The sequence below is a fragment of the Mirounga angustirostris genome, unplaced genomic scaffold, assembly GCF_029215605.1.
Source record: "Mirounga angustirostris isolate CCGP_5_RB_7025 unplaced genomic scaffold, mMirAng1.0.hap1 SCAF_5, whole genome shotgun sequence".
Lineage (NCBI taxonomy): Eukaryota > Metazoa > Chordata > Mammalia > Carnivora > Phocidae > Mirounga > Mirounga angustirostris.
In genome coordinates this window covers 141887320-141901114 of record NW_026991713.1, presented here as the reverse complement: position 1 = coordinate 141901114, position 13795 = coordinate 141887320, and the positions used below count along the sequence as shown (strand labels likewise).

At 55.6% G+C, this 13795-nt stretch overlaps 1 protein-coding gene across 11 annotated transcripts; it reads left to right on the top strand.

The window, feature by feature from the left end:
* Positions 1-3515: 3515 nt before the first annotated feature.
* On the top strand, positions 3516-13717 carry PKMYT1 (protein kinase, membrane associated tyrosine/threonine 1). 11 transcript variants are annotated; one of them, XM_064592399.1, is made up of 8 exons: positions 3516-3962; positions 4255-4361; positions 9482-9989; positions 10768-11261; positions 11934-12040; positions 12177-12591; positions 13394-13492; positions 13579-13717. In XM_064592399.1, exons 3-8 carry the CDS (start codon positions 9639-9641, stop codon positions 13688-13690), a joined length of 1578 nt encoding a protein of 525 aa, XP_064448469.1. In that variant the 5' UTR covers positions 3516-3962; positions 4255-4361; positions 9482-9638; the 3' UTR covers positions 13691-13717. The 11 variants fall into 11 exon arrangements, with proteins under 11 accessions (XP_064448469.1, XP_064448470.1, XP_064448472.1 ...); XM_064592400.1 differs by having other exon boundaries at positions 9479-9989; XM_064592402.1 differs by lacking the exon at positions 4255-4361.
* Positions 13718-13795: the final 78 nt, after the last annotated feature.

Sequence of the window (13795 nt, the reverse complement as noted above, 5' to 3'; positions counted from 1 at the left end):
CCCGGCTGCACCCCAGCACCACACTCCCATGGCCAGGCCCGTGGTGCCCACCCTCCCTGCCACACACATAAGGCCCCTCTGTTCCCACTGGGTCCACTCAGCCCGGGGCCCCGGTGCGCACCCCCACATGCCCACCGCTTCCCCTGCCTGGCATAGAGCCGTGACCCAGAGTCCTGAGGGCTGGACCTTTTACTGGCTGCTGGGAGGGGCTCCGGGGTGGCCCCTGGCCCCAGCCATCCCACAAGAGCCCAAAATAGCTGGGATGATCTCTGCAGACTCCCTGGGGAGGGCTGCCTGCCAGGCCACCTTCTCCACCTCCTAACGGCAAGAGCAGGCTCCTGGTCTCATCCAGGGCGTCTGAGTGGTCTTGTGGTTACCAGGCCAGCCACTGGATTCAGATAATGATTGGGTTCAAACACCCGCTCTATCTGGCCAGGACGCTGGAGCAGGAATCCAGCCTCCCTGAGCCTGTTTTCTTTCCTCTAAAATGATGACGCTCACAGTTCTAGCATGTCAGGGCTATTGCGGGGGGAGCCGCTTCTTACTCCGTTTTAGAGATGGGGCAACAAGCAGAGAAGGGACTGGGCTCAGACTGTACAACTCCCACGCGGGGGGCCTGGGATTCGAAGACAGGCAGTCTGCAGGCCCAGTTACCCCAGACACTGCACTGCTCTCTGCCTGCCCTACATCAGTCTGGACCCGAGATGTCTGCTTCAGACTCAGTATAGCTAACGGCCCCCTCTACAGGCCCAGACACAAGGCTTCCCCCTGGGGTGCCGGGGAAGCTTGGCCCTCGAGGAGGTGGGCACAGACCAGGAGGGGCCACGCAGGAGGCACAGGCTGAGCGCCTGCCAGGCTGCCTGGGTGCTGGCAGGGCCCATGGAGAATGCCAGCCAGCCTGGGGACTTGGGCCAGCTTGATGCTGCTCAGGGCCAAGCCCAGTGGGGCACCCCTGGCCCATGCAACGGCGCCACCCCCACCCCAGCACGTCCAGTCCCTTCAGGTCATCCCCAGCCCTGCCCAGGTCAGCCTGGCCTAAGGGCACGTGGACCACACGGGGGCCAGGAGAGCCCCTGATGGAGTCCTGGCCTGGGGTACCCTTCTCTCTGAGGTGTGAGGGGACATGGTGGCCCAGCTTCCAAGGAGAGGAGCAACTTTGAGGGGACAGAGCTAAGAGCCCAGGGCAAGGCGACAGCTGGGTGTTGGAAGTGCAAGGCAGAGGCCCAGGACGTGTGTCGCCTAAAATGGCAGAGCCTGTCAGTAGACTCCCAGCCAGCTACTCAGAGCAGCACCTGCCAGGGTGGGAATCTGGGGAGGACAGCTGGAGGGGAGGCAGGCGCCTTGTGAACTGCAACTGTGCTGAATCCCCTCGGGTCACCCTCTTGGCCCTCTATCCGGCAGCTCTTTAGCCCAGACCCCTGCATTGGCTGCCCCTGGGACACCTTTGCCGGCCCCTCCCGGCACCCCCACGATGCAACGCTGGCCTCTGTAATTCCCTCTCACCACCCACCTGCCGGTTTATTAGAACCCATGCCACCGTGAAATAAGGCAGACACACAGAAGGGTGCATAAGACAAACGCACACTCCAACAGACACCCAGAGAACACCTACGGCAGCTGACAGCAACATCAGCTCCCCAGACGCACCCATCGCAATCTCCTCTTCCGTTACGGTTGCCATGTCTGCACTCGGGGACGTCATTTCCCTGCTTTTCTTAAGTCACGTTAGTCCTGTTTCGTGGCCCCATCCCTCAGCGGCTTCCCAGGTGAGCGGTGACTAACTTCCCTCGGAGAGTCTGGGTGTGGCCACGGTGCTGTTGTGGCGACAGGACACACGGGGGCGCGCGCGGCTCGAGCCGGCTCTCACCTGAGTACGCGCGGGACGCCGGGAATCCAGCGCCTGGGCCGGGGGTGGGGGGGCTTCCTCGCGGACGCAGCCCCAGCCAAGTTCTTTGGTCTCGCAACTTGCGGGCCCGTGCCTCTGCCCTTGTGGTCCCGGGGCGGGTGTCGGGGTCCTAGTTCCTCTCCTCCAGGAACTTCCTTTTGGCCCAGGCAGCTGCTTTGAAAACTGGAAAACACTACACAAATGACAGAATGTTACTGTTACTATTAAACAGTAAGCTCCTACTGTGTGCTTGCTCAGCCTTGAGCTATTCATTTTCTTTCGCATTCATTTTCTTATTTAGTCCTCCTACCCTACAAGGAGGTAGGAACTATCATCTCTATTTTACAAACATACAAACAGGTCCAGAAACATAAAGCAACTTGCTCAGGACAGCTCATGTGTGTGGCAAAGCAGGGTAGAGCCCTAATTTTCCTTACTCCACGGCCCATGCTCTCACCTACTATCTGTACTTAACTTCATTATTACAGTCCTTCCACAGAGTGAAATATCCATTGGAAGTATGTTTCTGAATTTAAAAAAATATATTTTAGATCACTGCAAATTAGGCTTTCAAGACTGGGCAGCTGGAAGAAGCCCCAGGTCCCAGACTCCTGGAGATGGGGCTGGCAGAGGGGATGGCAGCTGGAGAGGGGCCCACCTGCTTCCCCAGACCTCCTAGGGACAAGCTTGGGGTCTTTCACAAGGATCCAGCCTGAGTCACAGGGGCTGTGGCTGCCAGAGATGGAAATGCAAAGGAAGGGTGCGCCGAGGCGGGGCGGGATGCAGCCCCCAGAGAAGCTCTAGCTCTATGGGCCTAACCTGGTATGCCAGGTGCTCCCGTGCGGGTCCATGCACTGGAATGTTCGCCCAAGGCGCAGGCACCACAACGGGCTGGGAACCCTAACCTGTCAGAAACGTAGGGGGATGGGGTTCAACAAATAAGCCAGTAAATAGAGGACAGAATTTCAGATAGAGATAAGTGTAATACGAAAATAAGGTGGGAAACGAGATGCGATAAGATGGGGAGTGTTCTAGAGAGGGTGGCCTGGAAGCACCCTGTTAAACGGATATAAAGTTCCCTAGGTGAAGGAAGGGGCAACCCCCAACCGCGCTATTGTTAGGAACCGGCGCTTGCTCAGCCCCGGATCCCCGCTAAGGACTTTAAGGGGATCATCCAATTTGAACCTCTAGCTGCGTGGGGGAAGCTGCATCAGTTCAGTTTTTGCAGGAGAAGAGACTAATCCGAAGCTCGGTGCGTTCCCAAGGTCGTTCAGCCAGGAAGGGGCTGAGGCAGGGTTGAGTTGAGCTCAAATCTCAAATCCAGAGTGGTTAGGGCTGCCTCAGAGGTGGCTGCGGCCAGCCTGACGGGCTTCCCGGGGGGTGGGGAGAAGGTCTGGCATCCCGGTGCGGTGCACGGCAGGCAGAAGGGAGCCAGCGAGCCCAGGGCGCCCCACCCCGCTGGGACCCGGAGGCCGCAGGGACTTCCCGTCCGGTCCCGAGGGACCGCCTCCTGGGGCACCTCTGGGGCAAACCGCCCCTTTTATGGTCTCGAAAACTAAGCCAGCGAGGCGAGGACGGTGGGTGCGGGACTGGGGTCTGGAGGTCTGCCCGCATCCCGGGAACCGAGTGGGAGAGGGCCACCGGCCAGCTCCGACCCCGCGCCACCCCTCAGCCGGGACACTTCACCGCGTACCAGCCTCCGCCCTGGCTGGCGTGGAGGAGACGTCGCGCCTGCGCAATGAGAGGACACGGCCTGAGGAGCCTGCGGAGCGGGCACGGTGACGCGCACGCAGGGACGTGGGGGGCGGAGCCCCAGCGGCCTGGGCGCCTCTGATGGGCTGCATCGGAGAGGGGGCGGAGTAAGAGGCGTTCCTGGGCGGGGCCTCGAGGCCGGTTTGGAATTTTTGGCGCGAGCCGGCTCTGCGCGCGTTCACGGGCCGTTCCCCCTCCGAGAGTCCTCCGGTAGAGAGCCGTCGACCGCAGACCCCGGCCCGCCTGACCGCCCCGGGGGCTTCCGCGGCCTCTGCCGACCCGGAATCTGGGACCTTGCTGAGCTGCGCCCCGCCCAGCCGTCCAGGTGAGCCCATGCCGGGTCCTGAGGGTGCTGGGCCGGGACTTCCCTCCCGGCAGCCTTCTGCCCCCTGACAGCCCCTCCGGGGTCAGCCTCAACCCCTCCCGGCCCCGCGGGGTCGCGCCCTGCCCGCGGCGGCCCCGCCCTCTGCCCCTGCCGTCGCTCCCGGGGCGGGCCCCGGCCCTCCTGGCCTTCCCCGGCCTCCCAGTCCCCTTTCTGGGAGCACCTTTCTCCAGCGACTGCCCCCCGTTTACCGGCCCCTCCCCCGTGACAGCCGGTCTCTTCGAATGTTCGCCAGGGTTTCCCCACGTCCACGGAGGTGAACCAGCTGTGGCCCTGCCCGGGAGGAGCTCACAGTCTAGCGCGGTAGACCGTGGTCAGCAATGTGTCCGGCCCAGTGAGAGGGTGAGGCCCCTGAAAGCTCCAGAGGTCACGCAGGCCTGGCCTGCTCCGGGCCACCCTGGATTCACCGGGAGCCCCTGTTCCTTCTCCCTCCCCATCCCCTCCCCAAAGCTGTTTGGCCAGGCCAGTGGTGCTAGAATGCAAGGGATAATTGGGGTGGTCTGAGAACTGGTTTAAGTTGCAGGTGCCTGGTGTCCCAAATATGCTAGGACTGGGCCTCTAACCAGCGCTGGAAGGGGTTCTGAAACCCTGGTTCTGCGCTTTAAGAAACCCTGAGATGGGAATCCTGAGGTGAATACCGGCAGAGGAAGCGTCCCCACAGGATGTAGGGTGACTTCCAGGCAGGCCCCCATGGGGGTGCCTCCCCGGTCCCCTCACTGTCCCAAGCGACTGGAGGGCACACTTCAGACGACTGCTCATTCATCATTCTATTACCGATTCACTCCCTGCTGGGTATGACATCTTTTGATACACTGTGGCTTCCTCTCAGAATTGGACTCCTCCTCTTTTGTTTTCTTGTTTTTGTTTCTATTATAACATTATAGCAACATAACAGCCCTTTCGCTCCCAACACACTGTTGGGACCTCTGCACTTTGTGTGTTCTTTCAATTACTGCTCGGAACACTATTATATACTACTTGTTGTGTAACAGCTTTTATTGGGGGATTTGTATGCCAGATACTGGGTTGAGCCTTCCCTAAGGTCAGTATTACAGATCCACAAGCCCTCCCGCCCCACCCCCACCCCCTCCCGTGGTTAGGTGTGTTTCTGAATTCAACACGCCTCTGATTTTAGAAAGCTAATAGGGCACACATATCATTTATATGTAACACCACCTGTGGGCCTAGGACATCATCCCATAATCAAACACATTAATATTTCTGTCAAGAAATACATGAATATTCACACTTAGAGGGAAAAATAAGTCAGAGTTTTCTTTTTTTCTTTTTTAAAGATTTTATTTATTTATTTGAGAGAGAAAAATTGAGAGATAGAGAATGAGAGGGAGGAGGATCAGAGGGAGGAGCAGACTCCCCGCCGAGCAGGGAGCCCGTGTGCGGGACTCGATCCAGGGACTCGATCCAGGGACTCCATCCAGGGACTCCAGGATCATGACCTGAGCCGAAGGCAGTCGCTTAACCAACTGAGCCACGCAGGCGCCCCAAGTCAGAGTTTTCTGCTCACTGATTTTTGCAGGTAGAAATCCAGTTGTTCAGCACCATTTATAGAAAAGACTTCTTTCCCACTGAATTGTTTTGGCAACCTTGTCAAAATCAATTGACTATGAATGTGAGGGTTTATTTCTAAACCATCAGTTGCATTCCATTGATCTATATGTCTGTCCTTCTATGAATACCACTGTTCTGATTCCTGTAGCTTTGAAATCGGGAAGTGCAAGACTTCCAACTTTGTTTTGACTATTCTGGGTCCTGTGAAATTCCATATGAATTTTAGGATCAGTTTCTCAATTTCTGCAAAGAAGCCAGCTGGGATTCTGATTCTGATTTTACTGAAACTGTAGATCAATTTGGAGAGTATTGCCATTTGATCTATATTGTCTTTGGATGTCTTTCCATTTATTTAAGTCCTCTTTAATTTCTTTGAGAAGCTGAGGGAAGAATGGAAAGCAAATATATACGTATAATATTGACCTTCTTATTTATCACTTCTGATTCTCTTCATTTGTTCCTGTGGATTCAAGTTTCCATCTGGTGTCATCTTCTAGTCCAGTATAGTTCTGTTCCCACCCACCTCTTTTGGGCTAACAGTATGTATGTTACATTTCTATATGTTATATGCCCAACATACAATTACATACATACTGTTTTGTACAATTGCTTTTTAAATCAGCTAAGAGAAGAAATACACACATTGTCTTTTGTGGGGTTTTTTGTTTTGTTTTGTTTTGTTTTAAGATTTTATTTATTCATTTGAGAGAGAGACAGAGCACAAGCAGGGGCAGAGGCAGAGGGAGAGGGAGAAGCAGACTCCCTGATGAGCTGGGAGCCCGACAGGGGGTTCAATCCCAGGACCTGGAGATCATGACCTGAGCCAAAGGCAGATGCTTAACCATCTGAGCCACCCAGGTGCCCCTACATTGTCTTTTGCATCACGTAATTACTCTTACCAGTAATTCTTCATGTGCTTTTACCCTGGAGAACTACCTTTACTTTTTCTTATAAAGCAGGTCTGTTAGCAGTGAATTCTTTGTTTTTATCCAGGAATGTCTCTATTTTGCCTTTATTTTATTTTACTTTTAAATAAACCCTCAGGTGCCTGGGTGGCTCAGTTGGTTAAGTGACTGCCTTCGGCTCAGGTCATGATCTCGGAGTCCTGGGATCAAGTCCCACATCAGGCTCCTGGCTCAGCGGGGAGCCTGCTTCTCCCTCTGACCCTCTCCCCTCTCGCTGTTTCTCTCTTGCTCGCTCTCTAATAAATAAATAAATAAATAAATAAATAAATAAATAAATAAATAAAATCTTTAACCCTCTCTCTCTTTTCTTTCTTTTTTTTTAATTTGTTTATTTATTTGTCAGAGAGAGAGCATAAGCAGGGGGAGCAGCAGGCAGAGGAAGAAGTAGACTCCCTGCTGAGCAAGGAGCCTGATGTGGGACTCGATCCCAGAATCCTGGGATCATGACCTGAGCTGAAGGCAGACGCTTAACTGACTACACCACCCAGGCATCCCTATTTTGCCTTTATTTATTTATTTATTTATTTATTTATTTATTTATTTATTTATTTTTTAAAGATTTTATTTATTTGACAGAGAGAGACACAGCTAGAGAGGGAACACAAGCAGGGGGAGTGGAGAGGGCGAAGCAGGCTTCTGCAGAGCAGGGAGCCTGATGCGGGGCTCGATCCCACGACCCTGGGATCATGACCTGAGCCGAAGGCAGACGCTTAACGACTGAGCCACCCAGGCGCCCCAATTTTGCCTTTATTTTTGAAAGATAGTTTTGTTGGATATAGAATTCTTGGTTGACAGATTCCCCCCCACACACACACACTTTGCATATGCCACCCCACTGCCTTCTGCCCTTTGCTGTTTCTGTTGAGAAGTCAGCAGTTAATCTCCTGTGGAGGGGTTGTAAGTGGTGAGTCCTTTTCTCTCTTGCCACTCTCAAGATTGTGTCCTTGTTTTTGGTTTTCAGCATTTTTAATATGATGTTTCTGTGTGTGGATCTCTTCATTTATCGTACCTGAAGTTCATTGAGCTCATCGCCTAGGGTTAATGTGGTTTTCTTGCAGTGGGGAGGTTTTTCTGGGTATCACATTTAGGAAGTTTTCCTCTATTATTTCTTAGTGTATTTTCCCTTCTGCTTCTCTTCTTTCCTTCCCATGTGCCATTCTGCATAGGCCGGTGTACTGAGTGCTGTCCTCCATTTCTCCGAGGCTCTGTTCCTGCTTCTTCGTTATTTGTTCCTTCTGTTCTTCAGACTGCATAATCTGTCCATCTGTCCTCAAGTTTGCTCATCATCCTGCCAGTTCTCATCTACTGTTGAACCCCTCCAGTGAAGATTTTCATTTCAGTATTACACCTTTCGTTTCCATAATTTCCACTTGGTTCTTTTGATAATTTTTATCTCATTATCAGTATTCTTTATTTGGTGAAATGTTGTCATCATAGTTCTTTTCTTTAAGCGTGGTTCCCTTTAGTTCCTTGAACATATGTATAGTGGCTACTTGGACATCTTTATCTGTGAAATCTGATATCTGGTCCCTCTTACTGGTAGTTTCTGTCGTCTGCTTTGTTCCCGTGTATGGGTCACACTTCCCTATGTCTTTGTACATCTTGTAATTTTTTGTTGTTGTGGAAAACTGGACATTTTAGACAATGCTATAGCAACTGTGGATACTGGTTTCTCACCCCCCTCTCTGGGGATTGTGACTGTTGTTTGCTTGTTTATTTGCTTAGTGACTGGCTGGGCCATTGTAGTGATGTCTCTTTCCCCTGCGGTGTGAAGCCTCTGGTGCTCCTTCTCAGAGGGCCCAGCCTCGGGCATGTGCGGGTCACCTTAGAATACCAGTGGTTTCACAGGGGCTCTGTCTGTCCTTCCCTATACTTAGCTGTTACCCCACCAATTGTGGGCTGATTGTTCTATTGTTTTTGACAATGCCTAGGGCATCCATTGCTCCATAGAATGATCTAATTAATTTGGGGCTCCTTTAACAAGGTAGCTTTTGAATTCAGTGTCTGGGGCTTGTTCTGACCCCAACCAGGCTCTTGTTAGCTCTCTCCTTCCCCCGTTCTCTGCAGTAAACTAGCTGGCCCGAGGGGTACTTTGTTGCACTAACGGAGGCACCAGCTTCCTCCTAGTTGCTTACCACCAAAGCCTCCACTGACTTTGAGAGCGCCCTTGAGCTTGAACTTCCCACACATTGTTTCAAATAAAGTCACTATTTTTTTGCAGGGAGAGCTTCAGAACTTTCTGTTTCATTGCCTGCTTCTCAGTAGGCAGAATCCCTGGGCCGCAACTCTGGAGCTGAGGGCAGGGACAGTGGTGCCCGTCTCACTGGGTGACAGTGCCTCCTTAGGGTGGGGACGGTAGCCTCTGGCCTTCTCGGCTCGCCTTTCCCACGGGGGAGCCTCTTTCCTGCAAAGGAGCTTGGGCTTGAGCTACCAGGGCTCCGTGTTGCCAGCCCTCTGGACTCTGAGGTCGAGCTTTTGCTCCTTGAGCAGAGGCTGATGGAAGAGGGAGCCCCTGGCTTCTCTGCTGCGCCTGCCTGGAACTTGGTCTCTGCAACATGGAGCTAGAAGTGCAGTCCCACGAAATGAGTTTCAGCCTGGTGGCTAGGAGAAAGAAGTCAGGAAAGAAACTTGGCTTCAGACCTTTGTTTTTACTTTTGGAGATAAGAGATGGTAGGCCTGTGTTAATATTTCCACCTTACATTTTTGGAAGAAGGTGTATATTTTAAGGCCAAACAGCTGGTTGTGATGTGCCAGGGATATACATGCAGGCGGTCCGGCTCCAGGACCCGCCTCAGCTTAACCTCTGCTGGACTGTGGGAGTCTGGAGGACATGGCCTTGGGGTTTTCACTTTATGCTTCTATGACCTCCAAGGTACAGATGACTGTGTGCAGGCATATATGTATTTGTCCTCTGCCTTCTCCCAGCAGGTGCTCGGTGTCCCTGTGGCCTCCATGTTTAAAGCAGAACGTGTGTGCGGAGTGGACGTGGTTCTCTTCCGAAGCCTCCTTAGGGCCACAGGACCAGGCACTGTTTGAGTGGACATACTGCTCTGTACTGTGCACCCCAGGGCCTCCTGTGCTGGCCATGCCCGTGCCCACGGAGGGCACCCCTCCACCCCTCAGTGGTACCCCTGTCCCAGTCCCAGCCTACTTCCGCCATGCAGAACCTGGCTTCTCCCTCAAGAGACCTGGGGGGCTCAGTCGCAGCCTCCCACCCCGGCCCCCTGCCAAGGGCAGCATCCCTATCAGCCGCCTCTTCCCTCCTCGGACCCCAGGCTGGCACCAGCCCCAGCCCCGGAGGGTGTCATTCCGAGGCAGAGCCTCTGAGACCCTGCAGAGCCCCTCATATGACCCCAGCCGGCCAGAGTCCTTTTTCCAACAGAGTTTCCAGAGGCTTGGCCGCCTGGGCCACGGCTCTTATGGAGAGGTCTTCAAGGTGAGTGGGGTGACAACTCCCTGGGCCTGCTGGGGGATCTCCCCCATCCCGCCTCCCTCCCATGCCTGGATGGGACAGTGTCCTGGGCAGCCTGCTTCCACTGGCTTGACAGGCTCCCTTCCTCAGTGCCTGATTTGACTGCTTTCTCCTTCCCCCCACTCAGGCCCCTCAACACACACGTTCCCCTTGTCCAGAGCCTGGCATGCTTTACAGTGGCTCCTGGCTGCCTTTCCTCCTGCCCTGGAGCCAGCCCCCTCCCCCATCACCTCAGGCGAGCCGGCATTCAGGCTACACCCTCCATGCCACTTTTTTTTTCTTAAAATATATTTCCAATCACTTATATGTCCTTTAAAATGGTAATTCTCCTTACATAAGTACTACATGGAGACAATTTTGTTTTTAAAAAGTACAAACAACACCGGCCCCTAGACTAGTTCTTCCCAGAGGAATCTACTATGCTTCTCAGGTGGGTGTCCTTCCTTCCAGACCTTTCTCTATACATCTCCAAAGTTGACCATATAGAGACAAACTCGCTGTCTGTTCTATACAGCGGGTCATTCTGCCCACATGGTTTTGCACCCAGCTTTCTGCATAGAACAACGTGCCATGGAGACCCTTCTGGGTCAAGACTTAGAGCTCGAGTGGCTTACCCAGTTTTGCTATTGCACGTGTGTGGGTCTCTCTAAGGTAGACGCCATGCTACAAGTCCCACACACGTACAGTCGTAGTGGAATCTGCCGGATGGCCCTCCTAAGTGGTTGTGCCGCCTCCCTTCCAGGTACGCTCTAAGGAAGATGGCCGGCTCTATGCAATAAAGCGTTCTATGTCACCGTTCCGGGGCCCCAAGGACCGGGCCCACAAGCTGGCCGAGGTGGGCGGCCACGAGAAGGTGGGGCAGCACCCACGCTGCGTGCGGCTGGAGCAAGCCTGGGAGGAGGGCGGCATCCTGTACCTGCAGACGGAGCTGTGTGGGCCCAGCCTGCAGCAGCACTGTGAGGCCTGGGGCGCCGGCCTGCCCGAGGCCCAGGTCTGGGGCTACCTGCGGGATACCCTGCTCGCCCTGGCTCACCTCCACGGCCAAGGCCTGGTCCACCTTGACGTCAAGCCTGCCAACATCTTCCTGGGGCCCCGGGGCCGGTGCAAGCTGGGTGACTTTGGGCTGCTGGTGGAGCTGGGTACGTCTGGAGCTGGTGAGGCCCAGGAGGGAGACCCCCGGTACATGGCTCCTGAGCTGTTGCAGGGCTCCTATGGGACAGCAGCGGATGTGTTCAGGTGAGGGCTGGGATGGGGGAGGCTCGTCGGCAGCGCAGGGCAGGGTGCAGTTAGCAGAGGGAGGGAAACGCCACCCCAGCCCAAAGTCAGGAAGACGTGGCCTCGGGCCGGACCTGCTCCTCCAAAGGGGTGGAGGCCTGCCCTGTAGTTGGGGGGGTTCTGCGGGGTCAGGCTGTCTAAGCAGTGAACGCTTTGGAGCCACTTTACGTGCATCCACCCATTTCCTCACCCCCCCCCCAGTGGGGACAATGACTCCATTTACAGGCAGCGGACACAGTGGGGTTGAGGGACTTGCCTGAAGTCCAGTTAGCAAGTGGTGAGGCTGGGAGTAGGCCAGGCACTGGGTTCCACCGTCCGCGCTGGTAACCCCTGGGCGGCCTCGAACAGCCATATCCAGCCTTGTCAATAGAACGATGGTAGTGACATTAGTAACCATAGTGCCGTCCGGTGAGGGGTGCCAGGAGGACTCACCAGGTGCTACAGGCTGTGCTCTGCCTGGGGTCCATGCTGATGACACGGTCCCATCACTGGCCCTGTTGGGGCCCACATCCCTGGCTCATGGCAGCAGATCGCAGCCCTTTCTCACCCTCTTCTTGGGCAGCCTGGAGCTCTAGGGTCTGTGTCCCAAGGCCAACCTTGCCCCTCTTCTGTCACTGCCCCCGTCCTTCCCAGTCTGGGTCTCACTATCCTGGAAGTGGCGTGCAACATGGAGCTACCCCATGGTGGGGAGGGCTGGCAGCAGCTTCGCCAGGGCTATCTGCCCCCTGAATTCACGGCTGGTAAGTGGAGGGCAAGGATGGAGAGGACCATGCTGCCCCAGGGAGGGCAGGCTCGTGTGGGAGGAAATGGCTGGTGGTGGGGGACAACTGGGCTCACAGCCCAGTCACCCCTGACATGGCCCTGCCCTGTGGACAGGCCTGTCTTCTGAGCTGCGTTCTGTCCTCACCATGATGCTAGAACCTGACCCCAAGCTGCGGGCCACAGCCTCGGCCCTGCTGGCCCTGCCCATGCTCAGGCAGCCTCGGCCCTGGAGCGTTCTGTGGTATATGGCTGCTGACGCCTTCAGTCGAGGGTGGGCCCTGTGGCAGGTAAGTCGGGCGATGGTGGCAGGACGTCCCGCCCTGCTCCCCAGCCCAGGGTCTGACCTGCCTCCCTCATCTGTGTCCCCACAGGCCCTGCTTTCCTTGCTGTGCTGGCTCTGGCATGGGCTGGCTCACCCTGCCAGCTGGCTGCAGCCCCCAAGCCCACCAGCCACCCCACCTGGCTCCCCGCCCTGCAGCCTCCTCCTGGACAGCAGTCTCTCCAGCAGCTGGGATGACGACAGCATAGGGTGGGTGAGGGTTGAGGGTGCTGGGGGCGGGGGAAAGGGGCGGTCAGCACGGCCAGGCCCCAGACCCAAGGGGATCAGCAGTGAGCAGGACCCCTCCCACAAACCTGGCTCCCATCATGCCCTGGTATGGGAACCAGGGCCAGTGGGGGTGCAGCCTGGCCTGCTTTGAATGCAGCTGTCTCTTCCAAGCTCAGTGCAGGCAATGTGCAGAGCAGAGCTGGCAACTTCAGGCTTCAGGCACTGCCACCTGAGGGAGCAGTGAAGGCCACAGCACCCCCCCCCCCCAACAGCAGGGGCTGCCAGTGCCCACAGATGAGGCACTGGGGAGCTGGGCCCTGGGAAACTCCTGGTGGTCAGGTGAAGGGCTGTAATTAAGAAACTGCTGCAAAAAAAATCATATGCTTGGGACACAGGCCTCAGGAGGAATCACACCATTAACCCCTTCCTTACGGAAATGTCACCCCCTTGCCACAGGGACACGTCCTATCGACAGGAAGTACCAGAAAAGCTTCATTTTCACAAGTTCACTACAAAGCCAGCTCTCCTAACCCATGTATTCTGAGACAGAACGGAGGTAGCCTTTGAGTGTGGTCAGATGGCCTTTCAAAGCTGTGAAAGTGCTTCTCTCAAAGGGCACCGCGTTTCTGCTAGTCCCCATTGTGCCCCCCCCCGCCCATGCCAGGCTGGAGCCTGGCACCTGCACAGGGACAGGGTTGATCTGGCTGCCCCTACCCAGCTGTGGCCTCCTCCCAGTGCACTCCCCACCCCTCGACACCTTACTTGTCTGGCCCACCCCGTGCAGGCTCTCACTCTCTCCAGAGGCCGTCCTGGCCAGGGCTGTCGGGAATACCTCCACCCCCCGTCATGGCTCCCCCGCCCCCCGGAACAGGTACTCACTGAGGTGAGCAGGCCCAGAGTCCAGGGGGGTGGGAGGTAGTGGCTTTCAGAACCTAAGTGTCATTTGTCTCTCTTCCCCCCCAACCCCAGGGATGCCCTGGACCTAAGTGACATTGACTCTGAGCCCCCTCGGGGTTCCTTCCCCTCCTTTGAACCTCGGAACCTCCTCAGCCTGTTTGAGGACTCACTGGGCCCAACCTGAATCTACAGGCCAGCCTTGGTGCTTTTAACATTTTAGCCACCCCCCAATCCTCCTGGAGGCTGGGTCCCTCTGGGAACTCCAGAGGTGCCTCCTGCCTACCCATGT